The sequence below is a fragment of the Trichoderma reesei genome (genome assembly GCF_000167675.1).
Source record: "Trichoderma reesei QM6a unplaced genomic scaffold TRIREscaffold_13, whole genome shotgun sequence".
Taxonomy (NCBI): Eukaryota; Fungi; Ascomycota; class Sordariomycetes; order Hypocreales; family Hypocreaceae; genus Trichoderma; species Trichoderma reesei.
Window position 1 is genome coordinate 288331 of NW_006711160.1, and position 13112 is coordinate 301442.

At 53.8% G+C, this 13112-nt stretch overlaps 3 protein-coding genes across 3 annotated transcripts; 1 reads left to right on the forward strand and 2 right to left on the reverse strand.

Moving 5' to 3' along the window:
* Positions 1 to 4998: 4998 nt before the first annotated feature.
* On the forward strand, positions 4999 to 6110 carry TRIREDRAFT_42249 (uncharacterized protein; the record flags this gene model as incomplete). Its single annotated transcript, XM_006966436.1, has 3 exons — positions 4999 to 5244; positions 5563 to 5697; positions 5856 to 6110. Coding segments are annotated over 3 exons (636 nt in total), but the record flags the coding sequence as incomplete, so codon positions are not given.
* Positions 6111 to 9149: 3039 nt separating this feature from the next.
* Positions 9150 to 9752, reverse strand: TRIREDRAFT_108749 (uncharacterized protein; the record flags this gene model as incomplete). Its single annotated transcript, XM_006966562.1, has 2 exons — positions 9150 to 9258; positions 9343 to 9752. The coding sequence occupies 2 exons, from the start codon at positions 9750 to 9752 to the stop codon at positions 9150 to 9152; spliced, it is 519 nt and encodes a 172-aa protein (XP_006966624.1).
* A 1519-nt stretch (positions 9753 to 11271) lies between these two features.
* TRIREDRAFT_4517 (cytochrome P450) lies at positions 11272 to 13112 on the reverse strand (the record flags this gene model as incomplete). The annotated part of the gene is made up of 4 exons (XM_006966409.1): positions 11272 to 11465; positions 11526 to 11627; positions 11710 to 12008; positions 12061 to 13112. 4 exons carry the CDS (start codon positions 13110 to 13112, stop codon positions 11272 to 11274), a joined length of 1647 nt encoding a protein of 548 aa, XP_006966471.1.

Consider the following 13112-nt stretch of genomic DNA (forward strand, 5'->3'; position numbering starts at 1 on the left):
GGTTGTTGTTGGAGGAGGAAAGAGTGAATGAATGGGCGAGCGAGGTGAAGCTTTGTTTGGAGTTGTGTGGTGGACTTGAGATTTGTCGAGGGTCGGTTGTTCGGTTCGGAGGTGGTGATGGTTCGTGATGGTGTTGACGACCGGCGTCTGTATGGAACTCTCCTCCTCTTGTTTCTTTTTGGCTGAGTGACTGAAAACCCAACCAAGACCCAAGCTCGGCGAAACGAATGCACAGAAGAATGAAACACAGAAGAATTAAAGAGAGGCTATCTCCAAGTCGAAAATGCCCTGCAAATCCACACAACCAGCGAATGTCTGTAAATAATGAACCCCTTGTAAGTAAGAAAAAAAAAAGACAATCAAGAAAAGAAGTACTAATGGCTTCAAAGAGTCACGTTAGCATGCACCAGGCATGGAGAAGGAAAAAAAAGGGCAAAAGAAGAAGAAGAAGGAGTTAGAAAGCAAAAAGAGAAGCCAAAATGAAGAAGAGAGAAAGGAAATGAAAAGAGAGAAAAAACTCGCGACTTTGCCAAGCGCCTTTGACTTCTCCCAATTGTCGTCCGGTTTTGCCTCGTAACAGGCGGCGTTTCAGGAAGCCAAAGGTGAGGCACGCGCAAGGGGGCGGGCAGATGCGGACGGCCAATCAGAGGGCCGGATCGGGGCCCTGGGTCGCCTGATTGGGGAGGTTTGGGAGATGGATTGGAAACAGAGGCGAGGCGCTGTTTCCCTCTCTTTTGGCTGGTGCGCGCCAGGATGGGCTGATGTGGTCGTCATTGCCCTGGCTTGGCTCTATCTGATAAGAGAGTCTGAGTTATTCAAGATGGCATCTCCATTAGTAGTATTCGATACTCTACATTCTATGTCTCTATGCACAGATTATCTCTCTTTGTCTTTCCATGCTGTCGTGACTGTTGGTAAATAAACTCTTGGTGAGGTCCGTAGAGGACGCATGAATCCAATCTCGAGGCTATTATTCCGCTTCCAGCATCGCTCCCGTCCTGACTAATCCGAGCTCCAATACATACTACTTTTACTAGCCGACGTCTCTCCTCCCCTCCACAGTTGGAAACGACAGAATGCTCCAGAAAACTGGCTCCTCACATCTCAGGCAGCACTTCTTCTCGCCTGAACCACCAGGCACAACAAACCAACCAGACCTGTGAGAATTTGGCAAATCTTCAGCAAGCACTCGTCCCCCGCTTAACTTCATATCCGCGACACGCACATCCTCTCAGCCCGCCGGCTGCTAGTACTCGCCTGTTATGCACAAAACGCGGACAGAGGGCCCCATCATCTGCGTGCTGATCACGCTCGTGGGTAATCAACCAGACGAGGGACCGCACTGTACGGGATCCCGAGTGAACGGGGGGGCGGCACAGCCCGAGAAGTGCAAACGGCCAAGTCAGCCGGCAATTGATGAACACTGCACAAGTCGTGTTGGATCGAAACTTCGAGTGTCAGTCAGTCAGTCAGTCGCTCATCAATCTGTCATGCTGATAGACGCGCGGTCCTTACTCTTCCTCGCCTCGTCCGCTTTCAGTCAAGTCCATGAAGGCTCAACCACTGACAACCGCAGACGCAGGCTGCGCGAGAGCTGGCGACTTCGAGCAACACAACACAACCCATCATCTCTCGCCCATCTTCGTCGCGGTGGAGCACGAACGGCCCTCGCTGAATCCTTCGCCGCACTGTGGCCTAGGCCATCTTTGCTCTGCTTGCTTGCTCTAGCTGCCTAAAGGAGCAATGGCCCCCCCATTTCTGCCGCTGTCCGCTTCGAAGCTGCTGCTCTGACAGCCGGCCGTGGATGCTATTCGTGCAGGTGACGGCGATGAAACGGGCAAACGCCTTCTGGCGAGGATGGATTACGTGTATCCGTTCTGGCGTCCGTGTCTGTGGGCGAGCCTATGCCTGTTCCTGTAACCCGTTTTCCTGTTCCTGTCTCTGTTCCTGCTCCCCCATACCGCCGCTCCGTCCTGGCGCTCGCGAATCGAGGGTACAGCGCTCAGACTGGTCTAGGGGGCCAGCCATCATCCGCATCCGGCTCCGCATCCTTCAGCAGGGCCGTGCCAATTCTGCTCCAGCGCTGGTCCTGGTAAATTACTAAGGCGACTCGACAGCAACCGCCTGTGGGCCGCTGCAGCTTGGCCCGTGTCCCCCGTGTCAGCTTGGGACACCTTGCTCGCGCTCCTGTGTGCTGCCATGGTAATATTGGTGGTACCAAGTGATACCTCTCCTTCGCCTGTGTGTCGAGTAGCATCTCATACTGCTCGGAGGCGGGAGACACACGCAACTCGCGTAGCCTCGAGGTACCCGACATGCTCTCCCCCTCCCCCCAAGAAGACGCAGACGAGGGTCCAGGGTCTCGCGTCAGCCCTCACGCGTCGCTTCTGCGTCCAAGAGGTGAAACCCATGGGGCCCCATGACTGGCACGAAAGCCTTGTACCTGTACGGATACCCAGCGCGAACGACCGGCTCTCTGGCGTCTGGAATGGACCCGTCGTTGCTTGCAGAGAGATTCAGCGGCGTCGTGTTTCTCTCCCACAGCCGGGCCCCTCCTAGCAATTTCGCGGACAGCTTGACCATCGGTAGTGTGATATGTAGTATGGGCCAGAAGGCTAGACAAAAGTTCGCTAGAGCAAGCAGCGGTGCCGAGGCTGCTGGTTGCAGAGTCATAATGTCATTCATGCAGCAACGCAGGGGCTTCTGCAGCGTGTCTCTTCAACTCCATGCGGCTGTGCTGTTGGTCGCAGGCGATTTGCTCCGGCAGACAGAAGCGTCAAATTGCCATTGAGCGCGGAGCAAGGGGGGAATAAGCGGCGAGCTGCCGCTGGTCTCACCCGGTCTGGAATCCAACAACGGTGCACCAAAGCATCATCGACTTTCTCGTGCAAATCGCCAGGTATTACATATGCATTATCCTCTTGCTCCAGACATAGCAGAGCGCCTGCAGTTTTGCACGCAGCAACAGCTAGGGTGGCCATCCATGGATCATACCTGTACACGGCCGTCTGGTGCGACTCCGCCGCCTGCTTACAGGAACTAATGCTCTGATGGCCTCGCACCAGCGAGGGATTCCGGCTTCCCCTGCTGCAGGAGGGTGGTCGGCAGATGCAGCAAGACACATCGGAGTGGAGGCCGCTGTCTGGTCCGACGCGCTGATGACCAAAGATTAGTATCTCGGGGGGAGAGTGGGAGCAGGGTACGAAGCAGCAAACATGGAGGATTACGGTCGAAGCGAGTCCAGCCTCTGGCGCCCCTGAAGACGTGCCTTTTGGCGTGAGCTGAAGTGGAAGCAGGCGGGCCAACGGCATCTTGATCCAACCATCCACACCCATGGTCAAGTGACGGGGAGTCATTGGAAGCAGAGGAACGAGACGGAACTGGGAAAATTGGGAAAAACGATGGAAGAATCGAAAGAACATTGGTTGAGCCCGAATGCGCGTAGGTGCCACCAAAAGTGCTACGGAACTTGTACGGAGTGATTGCTGCGAGATGCTTCGTGCGAGCCTTGGGAGCCGAAGAGAGAAGCGCACTCTGTGATACGAGGAGGCGGATAAGTCAATTTCCCAATCGTCTTGCTCCAGCTCCCCTGTGTTTGATCTGTCAGAGCTAGCCGTTACGGAGAGGCGGCGCGAGCGTCCCGTAGATCTCATCACCTTACCTGACCTTGCCTTGCCTTACCTTGTGCCCTAACCTTACATAGTTGAGCGCGTCCCCATACAGTTGACAGGTTGTGGGAGAATATCTGTGGCGATGTCAGGGAGACAAGGACGAGTTTGACAGACATGCGAGAGGAACAGCAAGTCGTCTTCCGCAAAGGCGTTTCGATCTCGCTTGCAATTCGTGTTCGCCTACACGTACAGTACTTGGACGAAGTTGACAGCGACCACCAGGCTTCAAGTTCGGCACCCATTAGTAATGGAGACGCCTTTGAAGCTTCACGGCTATGGAGCACTTGTTCATGTCCTTAATCGGCCCATGAGAGCCACGGGTCCACTCCCTTTTGTCAAGCCTCGAGAACAAGATTGCTGGGAAGGCTGGGAAGCAACCAGTATGGCACAGTGTCTATGGATGAAATATTAATACTGTGTGGGCTCTGAGTGCTTACTCTGCTTCGGCTGTCCAATCGGGCCTAGCTGCTCCGCTTTTCCTGTTGCCCGGTGCCAAAATTCCAAGCCCCGAGGCTTGTCGCACGGCGGCCACTCACATGCACCGCTGCGCTCGCATTGCTAGAGCTACCCAGTACCTATGTATTCGATGAAGTCTCTCAATGGCCGCGCCCATGCCACCCCCGTCATTCTGGCAGCTGCTCGTCGGGCGATAAGCGCACGCGATGGGCTGTGCCAATCGTAGCAGCAACAAGCCGTCAAGTATCGCGGTAGGCTTGCTTCTGCGGAAAGTACTGGCGCAGCACAATCAGTAAGTCTCACCAAGCCTGTGCCAATCTCACCACCCCCCCTTCTTCTGTCCTTCTCGGTCTGCAAGCGCCCCGACAGAGCACTAGCGGCACTCAAAACCTCTCGTCTACCTCGACTAACGGCACCACCACCCGCTGGCTGAAAAGTACCTCACAAGTCTCGACAGGCCGCCCGAAGCCTTGCTCCGCGCCTTCCCAGGTCCCCTCCACCTGTTTCGCACCCGCCGCACCGGCACCGTGCGCACCCGCCAGCACTGGCCGCTGCATCTTTTCTCCAGTCCCGCTCCCCAGCCCAGAAGCTCGATCCATCCCAACCAAGACCGGTTTCCCTTATTTTTGTTCCCCTTCCCGCCTGTCCCTCTTCTGCCCGTCCTTTAAAAAAAAAAAAGGAAAAACCGCCAGATCCAGTATAGATCCATCGGCACCACGCTCAAAACAGTATCTCCACCACTCGTTGCCTTTTCCAGCGCCCTTGTGTGATACAAGTCGACGACGATTGGTATCGGATTCGGATTTGGCATCTGGCATTTTATTAAGAGAAAAGTTGCTGTCGCAGTTGCAACCGCAAGCAGCTTTCCACAATGGCCGATATCACCGACCAGCACGACCAGACGTCGCCCACCGAGCTCGACGACGCGCATGCCGTGGGCAACGGCACCGCCAACGAGGGTCGCGGCGTCAAGCGACCGCGCGCCGCTGCCGAGGACGACGATGACGATGACGAGAAGGGCGGCCGCGAGCGGCGAAAGATTGAGATCAAGTTTATTAGCGACAAGTCTCGTCGCCACATCACCTTCTCCAAGCGCAAGGCGGGCATCATGAAGAAGGTGCGTGTTTTCTGCTTTTGCTCTGATTCGCTTTGCTTTGCGTCCCGCCAGCCCTCGACGGAGTTACGCGCGAGAGAGAGAGGGAGAGCTGCAGTTCTCCTGCTCCTCTCCTCGCGCCTCTCAGACACCATGCGGGGAGTCAAGAGCAAGCTTTCTTCTGCTGCTTGAGTTCAGATCCCCACCAGTTGCGTGAGCTCTGTCGGAGGGCGCGCGCGCCGCGTGTGCCGTCATGGGGACGAGACGTCTGAGCAAATCCTCGATTGCCCGCATTATCCGAGCCGGAAGTCTAGCTAACAGGGGAACCCTCTCGACTTCTAGGCTTACGAATTGTCCGTCTTGACGGGCACTCAGGTTCTGCTGCTCGTCGTGTCTGAGACGGGCCTCGTCTATACATTTACCACCCCGAAACTGCAGCCGCTTGTAACGAAGGCGGAGGGCAAGAATCTCATCCAGGTAAGGAACTTCTCCAGCTGAAAACTACCCTCTGTCCTCTTCTCCCTGTGTGGGCGAAGGCTGGGGCGGGAGAATAGCCATTTCAGACGCTCCTGTTACCCGCCTGCACTCTTCCTCATCCCAAAATACTCGATGCTAATTTTTTTCCTGCTTAACAGGCGTGCCTTAACGCACCCGAGCCTGCGACCGGCAGCGAGAACGGGGTAGACGGCGGTGACCAAGTCGACTCTCCCGAGGAGCCCCCTAGCCATCTCCCACCCCAAGCCGGCCGTCCAGGCATCCCTCAGAACCCTCACATGGGGCCCGGAGGCTACATGCCCCCAAATATCCCAATGGATCCTCAGCAGGCCTTGGCCTACCAGAGTTATGTTCAGCGCAACCAGGGATACGGCTCTGGTATGCCTCCTCAGCCTGGCATGCCCCCCAGCTCCCACCATCAGTCATGAGTTGGGCCAATTGAAAAAAGACAAAACAGCAAACCATACAAAAAAAAAGCGACCATGGAAAGCAAGCCGAAGTGTGAAACCGTTAATAACCGGGCTTTCAACAATCTTTGGGAGCGTTGTTCTCGGGCTTTGCTCCGCTGCCACCACTGTACTGCAGGGGATCTGACGGTTTCAATCCGGCGTTGATGACGTGTTGATGTGTTTCTCCTCATTTACTCTTCTTTCTTGTTGTTTATTTTCCTTAATTTCTCTTACGCGTTGAATTGTTCTTCCTTGAATCTTCCCATGCTCTGATGTTCTGGAGCTGCAAGAGCCTGGCGTCTTCTGATTTCATCGGGACGAGGCCCTCTCCCACAGCGCAGGCAAGGCTGCCGAGCTTTGTTGCTGCACTGACGCGAGCAAGCGGTCTCGGAGAAGTCCAGAGGCGTTGTTTTACCTGCGGCAGCGAGCATTTGGAGCCCGGTGACTCCTGTTACGGGAAGATTCAAGGAGTGTATCGGTTACAAGCCAGAATGGATGTTGACGGCGGCCTTTTGTGCGGACATTTTTGAGCACTTGTACGCAAGGCGAGCGCTCCTACTATTCATGGTAGAGGCCCTCTAGCCTTTGGTTGGACGTGGGTTGAGCCCAGATGCTGTCTCCCATGCTGGGGCACGGTAAATCGGGAGATGGGTTGGTACTTTGGGCGGCAGGTTCTGGGCAGGTCTGGATTTCGGAAGCCGGAGGGAGGATTGGCACAGGTGAAGAGGACTGTCTCGGGAACTGCTGTCGCGGATGATAATGGGCACATGAGGGCTACGATTGTTGATGGCGGGACTTGGACCAGGACATCATGTACACCTGATGATTCTTGCTTGCCAATCAACCTCTTTTTTTGTTTTTTCTTCCACACGTATCTCGAAATCTTGGTGATTCTTGTCGTGACCTGCTTTCCTTTTTGGGGTGTAGGTAGACATGCTCGGGCCATGTCGATGCTTGGCTCTCGTCTTTTACTATGACCAGACGGGCATCGTGTGATCTTCAATGGGATCCCATTGAGGTTAGAACGGGCCGCCTCCCCGATCCGCCAACAATGGGACAAACAGAGTTTAGCAAGTGTCTCTGGGGATAGTAGGATTAACATAACCCAAAACCGTAGATCGCAAGCCCTGTACCCCAGATCCTGTTTCTAGAATAGGCAAAAGATGCTGCTCGCTTGGTCCTAGCTGAAGCGGGCCGCCCGCCCGCCGCCTTGCCGAGCCTTGTTTTTTTGGATTCTTATCGTCCTTTTGCCTCCTGAGAGGAATAGGAATGGTGTGGTTGCTTTGGATGGAGATGGAGAACGAGGCGAGGTGTGTGTGGTTTTTTTTTTCTGAGATGAGAAAGGAAGTATGTGAGTGTGATGGGTTGTTTATTTCCGATTTGATCGCTTTACCTTTTTTTTCCCGACCAAGGCTTCTTGTTTTGGATTGTTATTTTCACTGAGTTCTCTCTCTCTTTTTCTTTTTTTCGATGTGAGTTTTTTCTGTGGCTTTTTTCGTTGTTCGTTTTGTCTCCCTTCTTTTGTTGCGTGTGTGTCATGTTTTTTTGTGGCTAGACGGTTTTGGGGATGGGAGAGAAGAGAGGATTTCCCTTTTAGGGGGGGAGGGGGGAATCATTTGGCGTTTTTGTATGTTCACTCTTTGTTTCGTTTTTTTTTTTTACCTTTATTATTGGTTGCCTGTCTGTTTGGATGGGAAAGGGATTGTGAAAATGCAAGTATGGTGGTTTTGTGTTTAGGTGTGGCGTTGGCTTGTATTTTTACTAGATGAGATTGAGAGATTCACCTTTAAATTGTTTCATTCGTTGCTGAGGTATGGCTTTTGCTGGCCTGACTTTTGATTGGTGAAAGATGTAAGCAGGGTGTGTGATCGTTATGTTCTCAAATATGGAATTTGTATGAAGGGACTTGTGGTGACTTCCAAAGTGAGTGTGTAGCAGTTTGAAAGTCAATTCTGATATACCGTAGCGTTTGTGATTTGGAGCCTGATTTGTCAATGGAAATGAGGTCATGGCGTGAACTGCCTTTCTAAGGCGGACAGGTCAGATCGGAGAGGGGATCTGCTCGGTTCGATGAGATGCTCTATTTATGGGATGCAAACGACTGGTCTTGCCTGTTTCAGGGATGTGAATAATGGTACCTAGAAATAGTGCTTTCCTTTGATAACCGTCGAAGTCTCATCAAGAAAGTTCGCGGCCTAGTTGAGCAGATCTTTAGCCTTTTATCTATTTCCAAGACGACGTCACCATCTTGGCTTCACCGAGTTGGAAGAACGCCCCAGGAATGGACTCAAAGAAGAGGCGGCTTATTCATCTACAAAGCAACAAGAAACAGCAACGAAGTCATTCATTTTTTACTCGCCTTGGGGACTTGTCACCGATTCTTTTCTACCCAACTTTGTGAGTTGTCCCGAAGTCTTACATAAGCGAGCAGAACAAGGAGCATCTGAAGCAAAGCACGTGACCTCAATTCCAATGTGTCCTACTGAATAGCGGTTTCCGTTTTCGGCAAGGCGCGCTGAGCAGGTTTGAGAAGGTTTTCCCAAGGTCCGAGTTTTGGGTGAGCGATGGAGGTACCGGCTACTTTGCGGTACTTGCGAGGACATGAGGCCAGGCCATCAAGGTTGAGCTGGAGGACAGACATGTCAAGAAGCATCACGGAAATATTTGTGCGATCAAAATCTCCTGATAATATCATATGTTTTTTTATTTTCAACCCTTCTTGACAAACGTGTCAGACATCATGATGCGTCCGTTTGTCCCCTTTTCCTCCTTTGCAGACGAATACCGATTGCCCGCTTTGCTGAGAGAACCCAAAGTATGCCAGACACCGTAAACGCCGGCCGTAAAGGCAAATGTGTAATCATCGAATAACCCGCCATGTCCATATTACCGTATAATCATTGATGAAAGCAGAGGCAAGTCGCAAGAGGCCACCAGCGTTGCGCCTCCGTAGCGTGAATGTGCCTGTTTCTCGGGCTGGCATTCTCAGTGGTGGTACACCTCGCTGTAGCGGCCGACAAGCAGGCTGCCCAGGAATGTGCCGCCGAGGACAGACATGAAGTAACCGACATTCATTGTCATGACAGCCAGCATGCTGCAACACAAAATCACCAGTCAGCTTCAAGAGCCCCCCTCCCGATCATAGCAAATTGCAGAAGGTATAGATGAAGACACTCACAGCAGGTATCCAACGCCAACAATAACGGTATCCATGGCCGCCCTTACGGGATCGACGCTGAACCGCCACGGCCGCGTCGCGCCATCCTTCTTCTCCACGACGACGACCCTCTCCTCGACGCCGTTTTCCGAAATCACCATGGTCGCGCTTTTGGCGTCCGAGTCCCTCGAGAGGCGCTCGGCGACGGGCTCCTTGCCGTTGACGACGACGTAGCGCCGACGGGCGTCGTGGTCGGCCCAGATGCGCTCCTGGCGAGCCCTAAAGGCCACGAGCAGGCGGGCGATGACGGCGAGGGCGATGAGGAAGATGCAGGTGCCCGCGTAGGCGCCGGCGTGGTGAGGCGTCCACGAGTTTGCGTAGAGGGGGGTTCGGATGTCGGTTTGGAAGACCATGGCCATGAGCATGGTCATGGTGGAGTTGGACGAGGCTGATGATGATGATGAAGAGCCGTCGTGGCCGCCCATGTCCATGCCGTCCATGATGGTTTTGTGTGTTTTGGTGGCGGTGTTGATGTGGTCGCTTTCCTTGAGAGAGGAAAAGAGAGGTTGATGGACTCGACTAGTGGCGGTGACGACCAGTCTTGAGCTTCGTCACCGTCTGTGCTGTCCTTTGTTGTGCGTCCTAACGGTTGATGTACAAACACGCGGAGCGAATGGTGTGACCTGAAGCTCGTTCTGCTGCCTGTAGAGCTTGTGCAACCTTGAAGAGGTGACGATGATAGGTATGGCAGTCTCAGGATGTACAGAGTAGCGTTGGTTGGAACAATGGAATGCCCGCTGATGAGCAAAAAGCAAACGAGACCCGCTCCTGGTTCGTGCAAAGGCCGAGCTGATTATGCTCTGAAGGATGGTCGAGGAGTCGGCGGTAGGTGCAGAGGGTCAGGACGAGGCTGAGAAGCTGGGACAAGTCAAGCAAGTCGTAGCTGCTACTAGTATCAAGTATTCAGCCGCGTGTGGTATAAGACAAGATGTGGCCTGGCAACTGGAAGTGGGATGAAGTTGTTCCAAGCTGGCAAGGGGGGGGGGGAAAGGCCATCAACGCTATTTATTTGGCACAGCGTTCCTGTTGGGGTCACAGTTGGCGGGAAGAGCAGCTTCCGCAAGTGCGCTGCCCGAAGAGTAACACTCTTGTTTCGCCATCTGCAATGACTAAAAACCCTCTCACCAAGATCATCATGCTTACCTTTCCCCTTCTTTTTTTCGCTGTCGTTTCCGGCCTGTCTGCTTGCCGTCCTTTTGGTGCGCAAGTTTGTGGACATTCTCAGCTGTTTCGATGGAGTGGGGGGATTGGTTGTTGTGGAGTGCTGCTTTTGGAGTCTGGAGTCCTTGCGGAGGTAGCGGTACTTTGGACTGAGGGGCAAAGAACTTGCGTGTACTTGGGTACTTTTCTTTGGCGGTGATACCTTATGCTGATGCTTCTCGACAACGCAGCTTCTGCCGTATCATCGCTTTGCAAACGAGACAATGCCATTATTCAAGCATTCGACGGCGTCAAACTGGATTCTGAGGCTCTGCAACAGACACTGTCGTTGTTTTAGTCTGAGCTGCAAGAGAATCTGATGGACTTTGGTCGGTGCTGAGCACGTTAGACATGATATCGCTGCGGCTTCTCCCTACCTACCTGTCTTGTGAGAACATCCCTTGTCTTAGTCGACTTCGTATATCTGCCGGATCATTATACCGTATACGGGTAGATTCAAGAATTGCTGACTCCTTTGGTCTTACAGCCCGACAACCCTTCGCCGCCCTCACACCATAACGGCCGTCATGTCCGGCTTGGTCTCTAGGGGGCATTATATCACAGCTTTGTCCACACTGCGACGATAAGAAAGTTGCTCAATCAAGCTCTTACATGCTCCCAGAAGCCCGCCTTGCATGTTCAATCCATCTGATAGGCCCTCCCAGCATCATTCTGATCAACTTCGTGGACCTAGACACCTTCCCTGGCCTTGCACGTCAGTCTCAGCGCTCCATAGGTCACCATGAAAGCATCGAGGGCATCCCCTTCGAATGACGTTCCATCTTCCCCGGGAGCAAATGCAACATCAAAGGCCCAAACCAGCCTTGAAATCACCTGACGAATGTCCATCAGTGCCAGCCGCTTTCCAATGCAGCCAAACGGGCCTATGGACCAAGGACGTCAGTATAATTCCTTCCTGGGAGCACATCTGAGGCATGACCAACCCATCGAAAAGGGAGCAAACGCATCCTTGTCCTTGATCATCTCCGGGAACTGGTACCAGCGTTCCGGAGCGAACGAGTCTGCTTTTGAATACACGGCTTCGCCTAATGGTATACAGCAACGTCAGCAGCTGTCGACGACACGCAATAGCCAGGGATACCTGTGAGATGAACATGGCCAACTTACTCCTGCCGACTGCATACTGTGGGCACGTCACATTCATGCCTCCAGGAACGTGGACATCTCCAATCATGACACCACCAGGAGGCGTGACACGCCATATCGTTGTCGGCACTGGAGGGTGAAGCCGCAGCGTCTCGTTGATGACAGCGTTGAGATGCTCGAGATGCGCCAACTCGTCTGGCGAGGGGTCAAGATTTGAATCACGGACTAAAGGCGCAAGCTCGTTGCGCAGCTTGTCGATGTGTTCCGGATGCTTTGCCAATTCGTACACGATGGAAGCCATGCTTGCGGCCGTGGTATGGCTGGCCACTGGTCAGCTTGATACCCATGTATATTGCATATTGCATAACTAACCTTCCTGCTGCAATGACCAGCTGGGCATCTCCAATCAGCAGATCAAACTCTTCTTGAGTCACGTCCCTCCCCTTGAGTGGCCCCAGCAAAGTCGACATGATGTCAGGCACATCCGGCTCTGACCTCATCCGACTCTGCAGCCTGTCTCGACAGAATCCAATAAACGTCCACCAGTCTCTCGATATCACGGGCATGTTCATCCCGAACCTCAGCAGCCAAACCGGCAACTGCAGCGCCAGCGGCAATATCCCCGCATCCAACAAGTCGATCGCCCAATGGTTCCGAGACGTCTCGAGCATGTTGAATGACTTCCCAAAGGCGAGATCGCCCATGACATCGAAGCCATAGAAGCGGAACCACTTTGCCATGTCCATCGACTCGCCCTTGGCAGCATGGATCCGACCAAGCAGGACGCTGCGGTACGCACTCATCCGCTGGTTATACCCCCTGAGCGCCCGATCGCTAAACGCCTGGCTCCAGACTCGACGGAGGTCATTATGGATAGCCCGATCGCGAAACATGTGCAGAGACGTCATGGGCTTGGTCACGTCGTAGATGGGTCCCTTTTCGCACCTTGATGCCGGGCCGTGGAGGGCCGCCACGGCCCTTGGGTTGCGTATGGAGAGCTCGCTGGGGGCGATGCGGACAAATGGGCCATACTGCTCGTGAAGGGCGGCGACTTGTCGCCAGGCATCAAGGCCGCGAACGCGGTACGTCAGCCAAAAGGTCGAGATGCGAGCGCCCAGGGGGCCGGGGAATTTGTTTAGCGGGTGGAAGAAGAGGCGGTACGTGATGAGGCTTGAGTAGAGGCCGAAGAGGAAGCATGTGTGAATCTGGATCGAGGAGCTGATGGCTGATGTCCAGCCCGCTTGGACGCCTGGCTTCTCGTTGAAGATGGAAGACCCGGTTAGGATCACGCCGGTGATGAGGCTGGTTGCAAGAGCAATGACATAACGCTGGGGAGCGACGTGATGTTCTCCCTTCTTGAAGTATAGCAAGTGAGTGGCAACTCCAACGGCTGATGCCGCAAGAAGCGGGTAGGACACGGCCAT